Source organism: Hydra viridissima, unplaced genomic scaffold (genome assembly GCF_058129835.1).
Source record: "Hydra viridissima isolate aposymbiotic clone 2 unplaced genomic scaffold, HvirCarnegie_v1 scaffold_7, whole genome shotgun sequence".
NCBI classification, from domain to species: Eukaryota; Metazoa; Cnidaria; class Hydrozoa; order Anthoathecata; family Hydridae; genus Hydra; species Hydra viridissima.
Window position 1 is genome coordinate 12876309 of NW_028324306.1, and position 16779 is coordinate 12893087.

The following is a 16779-nucleotide window of genomic DNA, read 5'->3' on the forward strand; positions in this document are numbered from 1 at the left end:
CATCGGAATGATTACAAAAAAAAATCGGTATAAAAAATTTTAACCGGTATTGTAGTTAGTTTAATTAAATCTCGGTATTTACCGGAACTCTCGTTATTTCAATGACACTTTTTTTCCAATATCATATCGGAATGATAACGATACGGAAATGAAACAATACGCAAATGCTTACACTAAAAGTTCAACGTCATCTTCATCGCTAAGTTTCACGTGAATAATCTTTTCATCCAGTGTTATGAAGTTTCCAACAAATATTGTTTGTTAATGGGTTGTTTGATTACAATTGTATTTCCATTGTTAACGAACCTAACTTGCTTGTCATGCGACCTGATCAACTTCTAGACTATTTCGGCTTTCCACAATCCGCGTTTAGCATTTGGCTCATGGGTTAATGCGCAACCTTTTAATTTAATTTGGTTTGTGACACTTCTTTTTGTGTGTTTATAATATTCTCTAAGCTCGGTGGTGTATTCTTTTGGCCAGCGCTTCCAATAATGATTTAGAACACTCTCAATGTATGTACTACGTGTATTTAAATTACACTCCATTAAATCTTCCTTAATTGCTTTGAAGTTCATGTTCAAACATAAAGCATGTGATTTGATGATAATGGGGTATCTCCAGGCATTTTTTTATGAAAATGTAATTGGACGATTGTTAATAACTGCTTCGACTTCGGCTAATATGGTCAGAAGTACTTCGTATGTAAAGCGGGCATTTGCTATTACCTTACCGAGGCAATGTTTGATCAAAGCAACAAACTTTCGAAAAATCCTTCCCACCAGGGCGAGTGATGATAGTAAAACAACTAAGTTAGTGAATTCTGAATCACGCGATAAGAAGATAGGATGTTTCATATCTGACGTGATAGACGCATTTTCTAGTCTTCCATAGCATCGTGTAATACCATTAACATAGTGTAAATCACGTTGAAGTTGTTTATAATTTTTTGTATTCGTCACGGTTTTTAATAACTTAAAACTTAAAAAATGATGTTAATTAAACTTAAAGATGATGTTTATAATTTTCTAAGAGTAATTTTTTGTCGGTTTCGTCCCGTATATACCCCGTTTGGAAAGACGTTATTACTCGTAAAGAAAAGTAATGATGTGTAGAAATATCCTTACAAAAATTATCTCATGTAAACAGGGAATTTTTTCTATTTACATTCGATTCTGGAATATGTAAAGACAGAAAAGGCATGTGACTTCGTCTTGCATTAGTGGTTATAAAATTCATATGAACACAATAAAGAATAATAAAAAAAATTTTCAAGTTAATTTTTCTCGAAAAGTTGTTGGCAAAAAGACAATAAAAGAGGCAGCTAAACAGTTATGAATATATTGGACTTAACTTTTAAATCTATAGTGTTTTTGTAAATAGGCTAAAGAAGGTTATTCTACTATAATTGGTAAAACAATATACTAAAGATAAATCTAATTGTGACTTTGGAATGCTCTTTTTTGTACTTCTAATAAAACTAGTTATCATCATTCAACCAGTTTATAATAAACTAATCAATGAAGTAAGCGGTGTAAAATTACATGCTGACATTGCTGCTGAATTAAATATACCAATTGAAGTTCTCTTATCTCCATCATTAACTTACAATAAGGTGAATATTAACATTCCACCAAATTCAAACTATAGCTTTTTAAATTTTCAAGGCCACTCACTTTATAAAAAAGTTGTGACTTCATTTTTTCCATATTCAAAGTATGGCTATGAAAATAATGCTTCAGATTCTGGTATTATTAAAATGATTACCCATGGTTCTAATGTAAGTACTTACATTGGTATTGGTTCAAACCAAAATGAAGTTGTAGAAAGTTGGTTAATAGCTGTTGCAGGTAAACCTCTATCACCAATACCAGGAGGATGTTGTCTAACTTGCGCAATGCTAATAGATCCAAATATTCATATTGAATATGATTTAATGCACACTAGAATAGTCTTTGAAAGAGCAAGTAAATATTTTCAAAGTACTTCTAACCCTCCAAACTGTGATGCTTCTGATAACCCTGATACCTATTTATTGACATATGACATTTACTACAACTATTTAGAATCAAATGATTACACAAAAAAAGGATTTTTCAATGCCCTTTCCAAAATGACAAATCCTTCTGACATTAAAAAGAATGGCATATGGTTAAAAATGTTTACTGGAGATCATAAATTGTTACTGCAAGTTCCAACAATTATTGGACATGGTATTATATTTAATATAATTGTTACTGATAAAAGTAATGGCTTATTTTCATCTTATGTCCCAGCTGTGACATATGGCTGTAATATAGCATTGTCTGATAATAGTGAGTGTGTACAAAAATCAGTTTATAAACTTATTTTGTTAATCATTCTTGCAATTTTTGGTATATTCATATGTTTTGCGGGATATAAATACCTTAAAGTGTTGTTGTTTACTTGTGGCTCACTGTTGTTTTGGATGGTTAGTGACATTCTTATTGCTATTTTTGTAGTTGAAATAAATTTCAAAGATTTGATAATCATTTCATCTTTATGGTCAATATTAGGAGGTGCATTTTTGTTGTTTATACACTTGTTTAGAAAATGCCTCTTTATAAGTTTGTTAGGTATAAATGTTGTTTTGGGAATACTCCTGTCTTCAATTTTATTCTATACACCTTTTGGTGCCATGAATCTTTGGTTTGAGATTAACAACTTTTGTATTGCATTTGCCTCCATGTCCATTTTTATCTCTTTAATAATGTTGTTTTTTCCAAAAGTGAGTTGTTATTTTTGTTCTTCACTCTTGGGATCTTATCTTGTCATTCTTCTGGCAAATTACTTTCTACAATCAAACTTGCACTTTATCATCCAGAATGTTATGCTGCGGCTAATAGATTATCAGCAAGGTACAATTTTTTTGCATCCACCATATCAAGAACAAGAGTTTATGCTTTCAGTTGTTTGGAGTTGTTTGTTTTTAATTGGAGTAGTTGTGCAATATTGTACAACTAAAAAACTTCCATTTAACAATCATTCTAATTGTACTCCAATACAGAAACCTTTATACAAAATAAAAACAGGCAGCTCATCTTTTAATGAACAAACATCTTTGCTTAACAATGAACAACCTACTTCAAGAGCTTACTATGGTTATGAAAATAATTTTGATTCTCCTCCAGACTATCCTCATTCAAGTTTTAGTAGAAGTCAACCACCTGTCAACCCTTACTGGAATGAAGAGACTTCATCTCAAACCTTACACCATCCTACTAAATCATTTACTGAAGGCATATAAAAATTTTATAAGTTATGAACTTTTTTAAAAGAAAAAGTCTTAATAATATTATTAAAAGCTTTATTACTTTAAAAACACACTTTAAAAGAATATTTAATTTTTTCAAACAAATTTTTTTTAAATGCTGAAATGTTTGAGCTAATATATATTTTTTAAATTTATTTTTGAGTGTTGAAATTTTATCAGTTTTTTAACTATTTTTTTTATTATTTTAATTTTTTTTACATCCAATCTTACTTTGTGATATTAATATATTTAATCTTATATGCATATTAATGCTTTATAATGTAGTTGCAAAATGATTTTAATATATTTTCTTAGAATGTGTAAAAAGTTTTATTTTGTTTTTTTCAGAAGTTGTTAAATGAGCTAAATTTTTGTTATCGTTTTGATGGTTTAAGATAATTTAAGTTAAAGATTAAGAAAACAATTTTTTATGTTAAGATTTTCTTAATTTTAACTTCGCTACTGGTCAAGAGTCTTTCTTCTGAGATAAAATGTTGGTAACAAAGCTAAATGATTTTTTAAGAAGTTTTTATGACCCATTTCTTTGGTTTGTTCCCATCTAGTTACGCCACTGTCCCACCATATTCAGTAATTGAAATCTAAAGAATGTTTGTTTAAATAACTTGTATGATCTAACAAACCAAGATAAATATTTTTCAATTTTTTTTTTCTTAATGTGCTCAACATTCCTTTGACATAAAGCGTTTTAAAGCATCAAAAGTTCTTGTAGTAGAGGAGGGAAGTAGTTGCTTAATTTTTTAAATTTCAAAGTCAACTCTTTAGGAACCAAAAACTTTTTCATAATAATTAAGAAATTTAAGGAATTATTGGGCGCTTCTACACTTTACAGAATTAACTCGATAGTTCCCTCGTTTCACAATGTCTAATTCTGTCATGTTGCATCCTCCACAGTAGTTTCCCCAATTTGAATGAGCACCAATCGCTAAAAAACTTGCACCAACCCAGACTTTTCCCTCATCACCACACCAGCCCAATCACCGCTTGCAACTTAAACTTCATCCATAAATTTCTTGAAGTACACACTTCATATTCTCATCACGAAATTCATTACGCCAAACCTTTCGCCAAACTAATCTTTTTTTTAAAAGACTATAAATCATTCATAACCAACCAGAGTGGTAAATGACCTACCAATTGTATGCAAATTGAAAACACCACTCTTCTGGTTAACTTTTGTGAAATGGCATTAACTCGATTCCCTCTGGACCTCAAGTTTTTGACCAACCCTGCGAACACACAATCCTAACACGAGCCCTATCATCACCAATCTGTTAACCTTCTTTCCGCTCCTCACCAAATCGTCTTGATAAATAATGGCGCTCACAAGAGATTTCATCATTGCTGGCGCACAATTTAATCCGAAAACTAACTCGTGTCAGGTAATACCTTTTGTTCAATGGCTAGGTAAGCTTGTTGTTTTCTGACAACACACAGATGAGATGAAAACAACATTCTCTTCAAATAAAAACCTGTGCTAGAAGAGCTGCAGCAAATTTAACAATATGCAAGTTCCCTTTTAATAAAAACATGTTCTACATTTGCATTTTACTTTGTGTCCAACAGAAATACTTTTTAATATTCAATTTGGACAGAAAATCAGTAAAAGTAATAAAAATAGATTTGAGTTTTTCAAAAACTTATATGTTGAATTGTTAAAGCACTCCTCAAATCCACCATAATTTTTCCTATAATTCCCTAATCATCTAGACCGTCTCTTTAATGATTGGAGTACTGCTTATCGCTTCTTTTCTGACCACCCATTCCATAAACACGGTTGGCTTGAGTAAGCATAAGGGAAAAAGAGAACTAAGAACATTAATGACAAATAGATAAGCTATAGATTATATTCATTTATCTTAAGGTAACTTTTAGCATCACTTGAAGATCAGCTGAAGTCATCATACTTTTTAACGCTGATTGACAAAGTTTTTTGAGTTTATTTAGTTTCCTAATAATCATAAGAAAATTTGCCTTTGATCCATGAGTTTTGTGAGTAAAAGAAACTTTATTTCGCTTTTTAATCATTTAATTTTACAACTTTACAACTGTGAAATAAAAGGATGAAAAGATAAGAAATATTGAAACAAATCTTTGGTATTCACTTCTAAGGCTCCATCGTCAAGTTGTTCAAGATTTGGTGATTTGTTATTTTCGCTTTATGCAACAACCTCGTGGACATTGTTAGGATACCACGGATATTTTTCGAAAAAACATTTCCACAGTTCACAAGATATCTTGTGAACTGTGGAAAAAAATGTCAATTTTTTGATTTAAGAGTGACTGAAAAACGGAGACTAAATAGCGGAGTGTAATAATAAAAAAAATATATATTATTAAAACTTCCTTGCGGGCAATTACAGAAAAACAGACAAACTTTGTTTCTTGAAAAGAATCAGAATCAAGAGAATCTGAACCTAGGTTTTTTTTCCTTTTTTTTAGTTGTCTACAACTAGTCACGTGAAACTAAGTTATCGGCACAATTCGATATTATAATAGTATGGCATTTACATTAGAAAAGGTTATACTCTTGAAATAATCTCTATTAATTTTAAAACAATTAGCTGCAAATTAAAATGTTAAAAACTTATAGCTATAAAAATACATCAAAGACTTTAACTATTGATTTATCTTCAAGTAGTTTTTCTACAAAAGAACAATAAAAATCTTCATCGTATAATAAATTAAAAATCACTATTAAAAAAATTGCTTTGAAGTAATTTAAATTTCATAATAACATATAAAGCACCTCCCACAGAGCAACTGCTCTTTAAAAAAAAAAAGAAAAAACTTAGCACTAATTTAACCGAAAATTTGTAAGTAACAAAATAGAAATAATAAATACGAAAAGAATTTCCAGAAGAAATGGCCGGCGATAATAGTACAATATAGTACAAAGATTAACAAAATTAACATTAAAAAAAAAAAACCCCATATATACACTACTGTTTATTTAAACTTCTAACAATTATATCAACCAGAAATAAATAAACTGGAAATCTTTTTAAACACAAAACTTAAATAAGCTTGGTTCTTATATAAAACGCTTAGAATGTAATAGACGAATTTGTGCAAAGTAAAAGCCATAGTATCAATCGTAATAAAATTTTATAAAATGTAATGGTAATAATGGTATAAAGAGCACATGTTTATGTATATAGATTAACATATATAATTATATACCCTCCATATAACACATTGAATATCATATATATGCATATATAAATTATACTCAACATAAAACACGCATAAATGTATTTTGCACACTATGAAACATGTTTGATAATCTTGAAGCGTTATTTTATTCTTTCGATCTCATCTTAGCTTCATTAATTTAAATTAACCTACAGACAGTATATATTTTTAGATAAGTATATATTTTTAGAGAAAATAGTCAAAGATTTAATTTAGTATAAATTAGACAGTACAATTAGAAACACGCATCAACTTAATACCTGATCTTCACCGTAAAGTTCAACGGCAATTTGATAATGGGCTTTTCGTAACTGGCCAAGATTCTCGCGCTCTTTCTGTAATTCATTTTCAAGTTCATGTATTCGAACCTAAAGTTAAAAACTGCACATAAAAAAAATGCTGCACAAAATTTAAAAAGTTATAAATCTTTAAAAACTTTTTCAAGATGGTCAAGATTGTCCACTGCTTCAAACTGTATGTATGTTTTATCGTGCGAGATATTAACATCGAACTACAAATTTATTGGCTTCAGGTAACAACAAAATCCCTCCAAATTTGGTACTATCATTTTTTATATTAACATTTTTGTAATCTTTACATTGTTATTTTTCTTATTTTGTAATCATTATTTTGATATTACTTTGACATTACTATTCTTATGCAACGTTTTTTTTTTTTTTTACTTTTTAAGAAACTATTTTTAATTTTTAAAAATAATTCAAAGTTAAATTTACAATATTTGCTTTTGCCTTTACATTTTGATTTGATAAGGGTTTTTAAAAGAATTAAATTATATCAGCATTTAAGAAATTATTAGAGATATATATTGAATGAGAAAGGTGATATATTGATATATTGATATATAGATATATTGAATGCGAAAGCTGAGGAAAAAAAAAAACCTACCTGGCTGTTCATTTCATATCTTTTGGCTTGAGTTAAAGTCATCTTTGAATAATCTGGAACAGCTTCTTAAAACGAAAGTTGAAATTAGCAATAAAAGAAATATATATTCTTCATAATAATTTTAACATGATATGGAAAAACTGCATGAAGATCTTTCCTCAAAACAATTAGATTTTTAAAAATTTGGACGCTAAAAACTTTAAACCGCCTAGCATGTAAAAGTTAATAAACCATATTCACATCTCTTACTTGATTCTTCAGTCATCGAAGCACCACTTTTTACAGCAGCAACTACACCAGCTGTGGCTTCACCAACTTAAAACAAACAAGATACCATGAAAAAATTATTAGATACTTGATAGCATTTAGGTGGCTTAAATAAATTGATACTAAAAATATTAGTCACCATTTTTAGAAGCTGTCATCAAAGGTGGAAGTTTTTGGCTATTTTTTGCAGCTTTAACTCGTGATGCAGCTACCTATTTAAAGTAAATGTATTTATTTAACTGAATTATTTTCTTACAATAGTCAAAACATAATTTTTTTATTTATGTTATCAACTTATATTAATTTAGTTTTTTACAGAATAACACTAGTATATTTAAAATTCAGTTTTTGTTACCAGCTGTGCAGTTGATGCAGCAATTTCATGAGAAGCAACAATCAGCTCTTCAAACTTTCCTTTACCCTCTATCACTTTGTCAGCAGCATCTCTAAAGTATTAAATGTTGGTTGCTTTTTTAAATAACAAAACTATTAAATGCAAATTATTATACAACACAAAATTTTTTTTGATTCAAAATTAGGAAAAAGAAACTTAAATCTTTTTGCATTTAAAACATGAGAGTAAATTAAAAATATATATTTATGTTTACTTTTAAACCTATTTTTCTGTTTTTTATTTTTGTTCAACCATTATTTACAGAGAAAAAAAAAGAAAAGACCTACACAAGTATTGTGGCTCCATAACCAACAGATTTGGCAGCAGATAGTAAACCTTCTGCCCATTTGTGGTGACGTTTGTAAAACTCTTTTACTGATGCTGAACCCTACACTCAAAAAACCAATAAAATAAATCTATTTCCATAAAAATAAGCAATCAGAAGAACATTTAAAAAAAATCAAAACAAAGAGCATCTTTTTTTTTTTTTTTTTTCAGTTAGAAAAAAAACCTAGTTATGTATTTTTTAATAATAGTGTGCTTTTAAGCAATAAACCACATAGAAGAGACAATAAGGAAACTCACTCTTCCTTGTGCCACAATTTCCTCCTGTAAGTCTTTAGATTTCAATATTAACTCACGGATGGCCTAGAAAAAAAAAGTTTTTCAATTGCTTATAAACTCATTTAGATCTAATTTAGTGTCCCATCTCAGAGAAATAAATTCAAAAGAAGACTTACCTTCATGAGATTTGTACATGAATCCAATATTCTAAAATAAAAGTTTATCTTAGATGTAGTTAAAGAAAACAAAACAACATTTTTAGAAGTTTATGCAAAACAACTTTATATACAGAATAAATTCAAAAAACAAAGAAACCTTTCATTAACTTCTAGTTGAATTCCAGTTTGAGTTTTACGAGATTTGTTAAGCATTTCCTACAGTGAAATAAAAGTAAATAATTAATAACAATTTTTTTTTGTGTTTTAACAAAGTAAATATACTAGTTTACTTTACAAAACATACAAAAAAAAAGGCTAAAAGCAAATTTAAATAAAGGGATAGTTCTAAAATTTTACCTCAATTCTAGCTGCAGCATCAGCAACAATCTATGTAATAACAATAATGGTAATAACAAAAATGGTAATAACAAAAATGGTAATGAAATGGTATTGAATATTACTAAGAGCAGTGATCATGATGACAATAATTATAAATTTATTGTGATTTCAATGGATGATGATGATGATAATGGATGATGATGAAAATCGATAAGGATGACAATCGATGATGATGATGATAATGGATGATGATGAAAATCGATAAGGATGACAATCGATGATGATGATGATAATGGATGATGATGAAAATCGATAAGGATGACAATGGATGATGATGATGATGATGATGATGATGATGATGATGATGATGATGATGATGATGATGATGATGATGATGATGATGGTAGAAATAAAAATAGTAAAGATAGCAAAGTAATAAATGTAAACTAAGACTACATTAAATTTTAAACTTTAAGGCAGGGGTCAGCAGCAGAGAAAGGATTGAAACACAGCAAAATAATAAAAAAGTCATTTAAAAATTCACCTGTTCAGTGGCCTGGATTTCTTCATCAACAATATTTTCATTATTGCCTGACTTTTCAGAATGTTGCTTCAACATAAGGCACTGAAAAAAATTCACCTTTTAACTAACAACTTTCATATTTTAGAAAACAACAGATAAAACTTATGTAGTAGCAAAAAAGACTAAAATAGCAACAAAGCAAATTCTACTTCAGTTATTTGCTGCAGAGATGATATTTCTGCCTGTAAAAGATCACTTTCTGTATTTATAAAGTGGGGTTCTAAAACAATATATGTAACTAAATATGCACTTATTTCATTTAAAAGAATAAATCAAATAGGTAAAAAACAAAAGATAACTCACTGAAGAAATTTTTTTTTAAATTTATAACACTAAATATAAGTTAGACGTTTAGTTAATAAATATTTTTTAAACAACAAGAATATAAAGGTATAATATTGATTTTTAAAATAACTGCATTAGATTTTAATTTCATTATAACAGAAAGATGACAGAAAAGCTTACCTTGGTTTACTTTGAAGCCATGAAGGTAGCTTAAAGTTTTATACCCAATATTCTTGCATGCAGCAACAATTTCTAAGATAATTCACAAAAAATATTGATAAAGAAATGTTTACTCTAAAATGAACAAAATCATAATCTGAACATTTGAAAAATTTCATTTTTCAGCTGATCAAAAGTATGAATTGCCCTCTCAGTTCTAAACAATATAGAATCCATCAAAATAAATAAGCCTTGTTAAGGTGAGCATTGTAACTTCTGAATGACGACAACCTGTCAAATAATGCAGCAAAAAAAACCCTTACTTTTGAACCTACTACTCTACAAGTATTATATGTTTTAATCATTGAACTGGTATCTTTTTAAATAAAAATGGCAAAAAATCTTTCGTTATTTGAGGTATATAAGAGATAAAAGAAAAATTAAACTCACTTTGTGAGTCTTCTACTTCTCCCATATGAGATGTTGCTTTCCCATGAATCATTGCATCACTAATACGGTGGCAGGTAGAATTCAGATGATTCACAAGTGGAAGGACATCTATAGTGTACACAGAAGAAAATATAACAAATTTAACTAAAAAAATCAAATTAGAGAAATTTTACATATGAACTAAGAACATAACCTTGATGAGTTGTATCACAAATTACACTGCATTTCTAATAACTTATTTTATCATTTTTTATGTTAAAAATGTAAAAGGATACCTTGATGGTTGCTATAAAAAGAAGAATAGGCTGTATTGGTCTTTAAAATCTTCTCATTTAAATTTTCTAGTCTTGATTTCAAGTATTCTATAAGTAAAAGAAAAAAGGTAAAGATAACTACAAATAAAACAGGAAGTTTTTTTTATGTTAAAAAGTCACAAATCCATGTAAAAGAAAGAATACCAGCAGAGCATGTAGTGCCATTTTCATGTTGATGATTATCAAAAATGTTGAGTGTTTCCAGAATTATCTGCTCACATTCATTAGCTGTTGATTCTAAGGAAACCAAAAATAGAATAAACACACTGAACACCATAGAAAACATATCAAAATGTATTTAATTGAAAAGTGTAAAAAATTTTGCAAATAAAAACCTAGTAACTGCAATTTGCTATTGAGCAATTCATTTTCATGTTGCTTCTCGTTATCTTTTAGCTAAAGAGAGTCAAATAAAGTCAAAATGTCTACAATATAAAAAAAACAGACATAACTATTACTTAATTTGATCTATTTTTATGAATGATATATAATATGCAATGTTAAAAAAATCAGTACAACTTACTCCCTGATCATATATTGCTTTACTTTTGAGGAGATTTGCTTCTGTTTGCTATTAACAAAATTTAAACTTTTTAAAATATTTTTTTAAAACTTTTATTTGCTTCTATTTGCTATCAACTAAAATTTAAATAAACTTTTAAAATGTTTTGTTAAACCAAATGAAAAACGGCATAAAACTTTAAAATTAGAATCCTAATGATAGAGTATCAGAATAAAAAATACTATTTTTATACATCACAACAAAATTCAAAAGAGGTCAATTCGTACTTGCTTTTCAGACATTAAACTTTGTAGAGTTTGTTGCAACACTTGTAACTGTGTAGATAATGCACCAGTCTAAAATTATAAGGTCAATAAAGAAAATATAGGTTAATAAGTTTCAAAATAACAAAAAAAAAATTCTTGTATGGATTTTTTTCTATGAAGCATGTAGCAAAATTGAATTAAAATTTAAAATCAAGAAAACCAGTATTAAAGACAGATAAAACAAAGAAAAAATCATCACTTCACCTCAAGTGCATATTTTTCTTGTAAATCTTTCACCAAAGACTCAAGCCTCTAAAAACAATATTTTAAAAACAAATATGTTAAAATGCGTAACTCAATACTTTTTATATTGCCTATAAAAATCTTTGTAACAGACTGATAATGATTTATTTTATATGTTTAGACAAATGAAGTGCAAACGAAAGTACAAAATTTAGTACAAATATTTTAAGTTTCATGCAATCAATAAGAAAAACAGACTGAAAAAGTAAGAATGTTTATTATCATGTCCAGTGAACGAGATGAATGAATGAGTAAAGGTGCATTCAGATAACTGCATCATACTCACACACTAAGTTGTTTATATTGATATAAACAACTTCAAGACTTTGATTTTAGGTTTAAAAATGTTAAGGTAATATAGATGAAATTTCAAAAGTAATTAGAAACTTAAAATTACAAATTCAAAATTAAAAAAGAAAAATAAGATATTAAAAACCTGTTTTTCATTACACTCTTCTAGCTTTTCTTTTTTTAACCTTTCCAAATCGTCATTATAGAGTTTATTCTGATTAAAAAAAAGAAATTGAATTAAATAAGAAAACAAAAGACTTAATCATTTTTCAAAAAAAATCTCCCAAAGGTTGAAAAGGCTTTATAAAAGAACCTGCAACCGAATACCTGTTTTTAGTCACTTTAAAACCTACCAAACAACTTGTAAGTACTTATCAGCAAAACCCAGCAAACACTTAATACATTGATGGAATAAAGCTTTATCCAAACACTTTAAAAATTTGTTCATTTTTGGATAATTTATTAAACCTTAAATGGGTTTTAAATTTCTGAAAATAATTGTCTAAAACCACTTATTAAATTTTTTTTTACCAGCCCCAAGTCCCATAATAATTATTAAACTGAAATTGTGAAGAAACTAAAAACTCAAACCTGAAAAACTAAAGCAAGAAATCCAAACATATTATAAAGAGAAACCACATTCTTCTCATAACAGACATTAAACATATTGTTTGAGAATTCTGTTTACATTATTAAATATAATGAAGAGATCTTTTATTCATAAGTTTAATAATTAATAATACATTTGAAATGAAAAATCTAGTAGTAAACAAACAATTTTGTAAAACAGGTTTTAAAAAAAAACCTTTTCCATTAATTCCTTTATAACCAATTGATTCTGCATTTCTGCATTCTAAAAAAATATATGAACTATTTTATCTTCATAAGATTAATTTCTAAACTAAAAAAATTCATAATATTTACAGGAATAATAGTTAATAGTTCTTTTTTTTTTTTTTTCCTACACCATAACATGCAAATTATTATTTGCTAAGTTGTTAAAGTGTAACCCTCTCAAGCCATAGACAAACCAATTTTTTCATCCATAGGTTCACTCTTACAAGGATTTAGACAAAAATTATAATTATACACCAATCACATACAGCTGTTAAAAACATTTTGATACTGATAATAAGACAACATGAATAAAATGACTAAAAAGTTAGCACATACCTTTCTTGCTGTCTCTTCATTGATTTTTCCTGAAGTAACATCATTAAGTTGGTTCTGCAGAAATGTTATCTAACAAAATATTAAAAGAATTTTTTGAGAATTTTATTTTCAATTCATTTAGTAAATAATACATTAATTAACTGAGTGTCATGCTCTACTTCAGGTCAAAGATACAGCAACCATGCTTAATTTTTTAATACAAAAAAAAAAAGAGATTTTTAATTTATTCAAAGAAAAGCTCGCTTTTTCATTAAAAAAAAAAAAAATTAAAAAATGACCCACAAGTATGGAAAAAAATTTATAAAAATAACACAATTTCAAAGAAATGAACAAATTTCACTAGTGAAAACATTGGGTGAACAAGCTAATCTACAAAGTATTTAACAAGCATAATTCACATGTGCAGGTTTCCTAAAGATGGATATACACTTTGAATGCTTGTAAAAATATCATTTACTATCATGCAATTTGCTATTAATATTAAAAAGCCTTTTTTATGATAAAGAAAAATCATTTTGTAGCCTTTCAAAGTATGTATAGTTTTCTAGAAGACTCACTCTGTGTGCGTGTTTATCTTTAAAAAAAAAATTCTAACAGTACAACATACTTGTTTTTTTGATTGCTCCTCAAGCTCCTGCATTTCTTTACGCAAACTCTGTAATAATATTTTTAAAATATTTAACATTGTGAACAGAATTTTTTATAAATTATAAAAATTAAATATTTTAATTTTTTAATTATTTTTTTAGTTTTGTTAACAAAATAAAAAAAAAAATGTTAATCTAAAAGAATTACCTGTGCCAAGTTCTCAGAAATTGCAAGTGTTCCTCTTAGCTCTGCTATCTGTTCTAATTGTTCATTCAACTATATTGAAAACCATATAAGTATACAAGTAAACAGTATTTTTAACTTAATTAAAATGAAAATTATTTTAATCTTCATCATTACGAATTTGTGTTTTAAACACTGAAGTTGTTATCAATTTGTATTTGCACCTGTTTTTTATAAGTTTCATCTTTATCTCCAAAATCAGACATCAACTTCTAAAAAAGAAAGTTATTCTTTGCATTGAGGTGGAAAAAATGATAAATGAACATTAAATAGGAGAGAATTCAATGCACAACAATAATGATAATTTTAACTATTGAACCTGATTCACAGAATTTAAATCTGAGAGTTTTGATGACAAAAGTTGAACTTCAGCTTCCTGTAATGAGAAAAAAAAAAAACTTTAATGGTAAAAAATCATTTTTAGAAACTAAGACAGAGTTTAATGTAAGTAACAATAAAATAATAAATAAATAAAAAAGCTTTAAGTATTCTTCTGTCGTTAAACAAATTTACTTTTGACATCAGACAGGAGCTGAATTAGGAATTTAATTAGATTGTTAGATTTGCTTTTATAACCTGAAAATGAGCAGATACATTTTGTGCTCTGATGCAGCTGAAGATGTTAAATCTGAATTAAATACTTTGTGAATTGTTATTTTTATATTAGTTTCCAAATCAAAGTATGACAAAGTATGTTCTGTGTTCTAACAGCTATAGACAGCATCAGATAAACTAGAACATAAAACTTATTTTAAAAAATACCTTTGTAGCTAACTGCGCCTTTAAAGCAGATAGTGAATCTTCAAATTCCTGATGAAAACATCAAAATGAAATATAGAACACAACTTTAAGATTTACTTAGTGTTAATTAACTGCCTTCGAAAACAGTATGTAAGAAATTTTTTTGATAACTTTTTTTAAAATAAACTTACTTTTTTTGCCTTTTCATGTGCTTCAACTTTTTGTTTGAATTCTGCGTGCTAAAAAAAAACTAAGCTGTTAGGAAATCTTAAAAAACAAAAAAAAAAAAAAAAAAAAATGAATAACAACATTTAAATAGCTACCTTCCTTAAGAGTTCTATATGATCTTGACGAAGTTTACCATAAAGCTCTTTAAGTTTATTGAACTTCTCATCAGCTGATTTCGCTTTTTCTAAATATAATTTACTTACAAGCATACTTAAGGAAATTTTAGGTTTAAAACCATTACAAGAGATTTTTTAAAATAGAATACCAAAAACAAATGATGTATTTCTATTGAGCAATTTTCTCTCTTCAAATTTTACCTTGGAGTTCTATATCCTCTTTGTCATTATTATCTAACTGTTCTTTCAAGAAGCGATTTTCCTAAATAAATTTTTCTAAGTAAAACTGGGTCAAAAAACTATCAACAACAATCGCATAAAGTTTAACACAATATGTTAACAAAATAAGTTATCAAAGTTAACAGCATAAGTAATTTACAATATGTAATTAAATTTTTAAAAGAATGAACAAAAAATATGAAAGTGCCTCAGATGTTTGCTTCACTATCATTTGAATTCTTTTCAGTTCTTCTTGAAGCTATTGATGAAAGAGATTTTAAAAGAAAATGCATAATGAAAAAAATAAACAAAAAACTTTCAAGAAAAATCCAAATTCACAATCAAAAGTTTTAGATTTCATCTAAAACAAAACATTCAAATTAAATACAAAAAATTTGTTTGGGAAATGTTGCTACCTTATAAATTTGCATTCGTAAATTGTTTTCCATTTCAGTAAACTAAAAACAAAAAAATAATTAGAAAGAAAAACAACTTTTCCTATACTGTTCATCATGCTTTGTAAAGCCAAAAACTGTGATACCTGAGTCTCAGCAAGTTCTAATTGCTTTCGCAGTTCATCGATTTCTTTCATTAATTGCTCTATTAAAAGATCCCTTAGGATAAAAAAAAAAAAACAATTTAGTTTCTCAATGCTGTAAGAGTGAGCTGATAACAAAACTGAAAATTCTATTTTTTGGTCCCATTTAAAGATATTTTCAAATAGTCAATATCTAATCAGATTTTGTATTTATAATTTTACATTTTTTTGATATACAATATATACTTTAGGAAATCTTTAGGTAACTAAAACACACTAAAAAAATTCACATAATCTATATCTTTACTAAATCCTCTGAATTATTTATAAAGCATCATGTTTTGTGAACGTCATTATTGACATAACATCAACTTTTTAGTAAGCTTGAAAAAAGAAATTACCTTTCATCAACATGTGGTAGCAATGGGGCAGGTTTAGGCTCTTCTTTTACAACTTTAGCCTCTTGTTTTGGTTGGTATTTGTTAGTTAAAAAATTTGGAGGAGTCTTAAAAAAACAGCAAAATTATAAACACGGAACTAAAAATCCTTTTAACCTAGTAAATAATTTATTGTAAATTTTGTAATTACACTTCAATTATTTTATAGGTTACTACTTTGTGAAATTTGAGGTAAATTTAATATTTAACATTTAAGTATATTGATAA

General features: G+C 27.4%; 2 protein-coding genes across 6 annotated transcripts in view; one reads left to right on the top strand and one right to left on the bottom strand.

Annotated features, from left to right (window-relative positions):
- The first annotated feature begins 1149 nt into the window (after positions 1-1149).
- Positions 1150-3642, top strand: LOC145184220 (transmembrane 7 superfamily member 3-like). Its single transcript, XM_080059841.2, has one exon. It carries the CDS (start codon positions 1454-1456, stop codon positions 3266-3268), a length of 1815 nt encoding a protein of 604 aa, XP_079915967.2. The 5' UTR covers positions 1150-1453; the 3' UTR covers positions 3269-3642.
- Positions 3643-5906: 2264 nt separating this feature from the next.
- LOC145184956 (huntingtin-interacting protein 1-like) overlaps positions 5907-16779 on the bottom strand; it is an 86795-nt gene continuing 75922 nt past the window's right edge. For 4 of the 5 annotated variants that reach the window (XM_090093807.1, XM_090093812.1, XM_090093808.1 and 1 more), the window contains 36 exons: positions 16516-16619; positions 16118-16190; positions 15993-16034; positions 15785-15835; positions 15559-15619; positions 15337-15425; positions 15205-15252; positions 15035-15082; positions 14592-14648; positions 14437-14484; positions 14237-14305; positions 14049-14096; positions 13442-13510; positions 13074-13121; positions 12414-12482; positions 11939-11986; positions 11696-11764; positions 11430-11477; positions 11242-11302; positions 11051-11143; positions 10868-10954; positions 10593-10700; positions 10164-10235; positions 9848-9918; positions 9660-9740; positions 9134-9163; positions 8934-8992; positions 8795-8825; positions 8640-8702; positions 8342-8442; positions 8016-8106; positions 7800-7872; positions 7643-7708; positions 7394-7458; positions 6748-6855; positions 5907-6636 (listed from right to left, as the gene is read on the bottom strand). In XM_090093807.1, coding sequence (XP_089949933.1) covers positions 6622-6636; positions 6748-6855; positions 7394-7458; positions 7643-7708; positions 7800-7872; positions 8016-8106; positions 8342-8442; positions 8640-8702; positions 8795-8825; positions 8934-8992; positions 9134-9163; positions 9660-9740; positions 9848-9918; positions 10164-10235; positions 10593-10700; positions 10868-10954; positions 11051-11143; positions 11242-11302; positions 11430-11477; positions 11696-11764; positions 11939-11986; positions 12414-12482; positions 13074-13121; positions 13442-13510; positions 14049-14096; positions 14237-14305; positions 14437-14484; positions 14592-14648; positions 15035-15082; positions 15205-15252; positions 15337-15425; positions 15559-15619; positions 15785-15835; positions 15993-16034; positions 16118-16190; positions 16516-16619 — 2364 coding nt within the window. In that variant the 3' untranslated portion in view covers positions 5907-6621. Of the gene's footprint in view, positions 6637-6735; positions 6856-7393; positions 7459-7642; positions 7709-7799; positions 7873-8015; positions 8107-8341; positions 8443-8639; positions 8703-8794; positions 8826-8933; positions 8993-9133; positions 9164-9659; positions 9741-9847; positions 9919-10163; positions 10236-10592; positions 10701-10867; positions 10955-11050; positions 11144-11241; positions 11303-11429; positions 11478-11695; positions 11765-11938; positions 11987-12413; positions 12483-13073; positions 13122-13441; positions 13511-14048; positions 14097-14236; positions 14306-14436; positions 14485-14591; positions 14649-15034; positions 15083-15204; positions 15253-15336; positions 15426-15558; positions 15620-15784; positions 15836-15992; positions 16035-16117; positions 16191-16515; positions 16620-16779 lie in introns of those variants that run through there. The other variant, XM_090093806.1, reaches the window with a different exon arrangement.

Excerpts from the sequence above, each read along its gene's own strand:
- LOC145184220 (XM_080059841.2), top strand. The coding sequence starts at position 1,454 with ATGCTCTTTTTTGTACTTCTAATAAAACTAGTTATCATCATTCAACCA.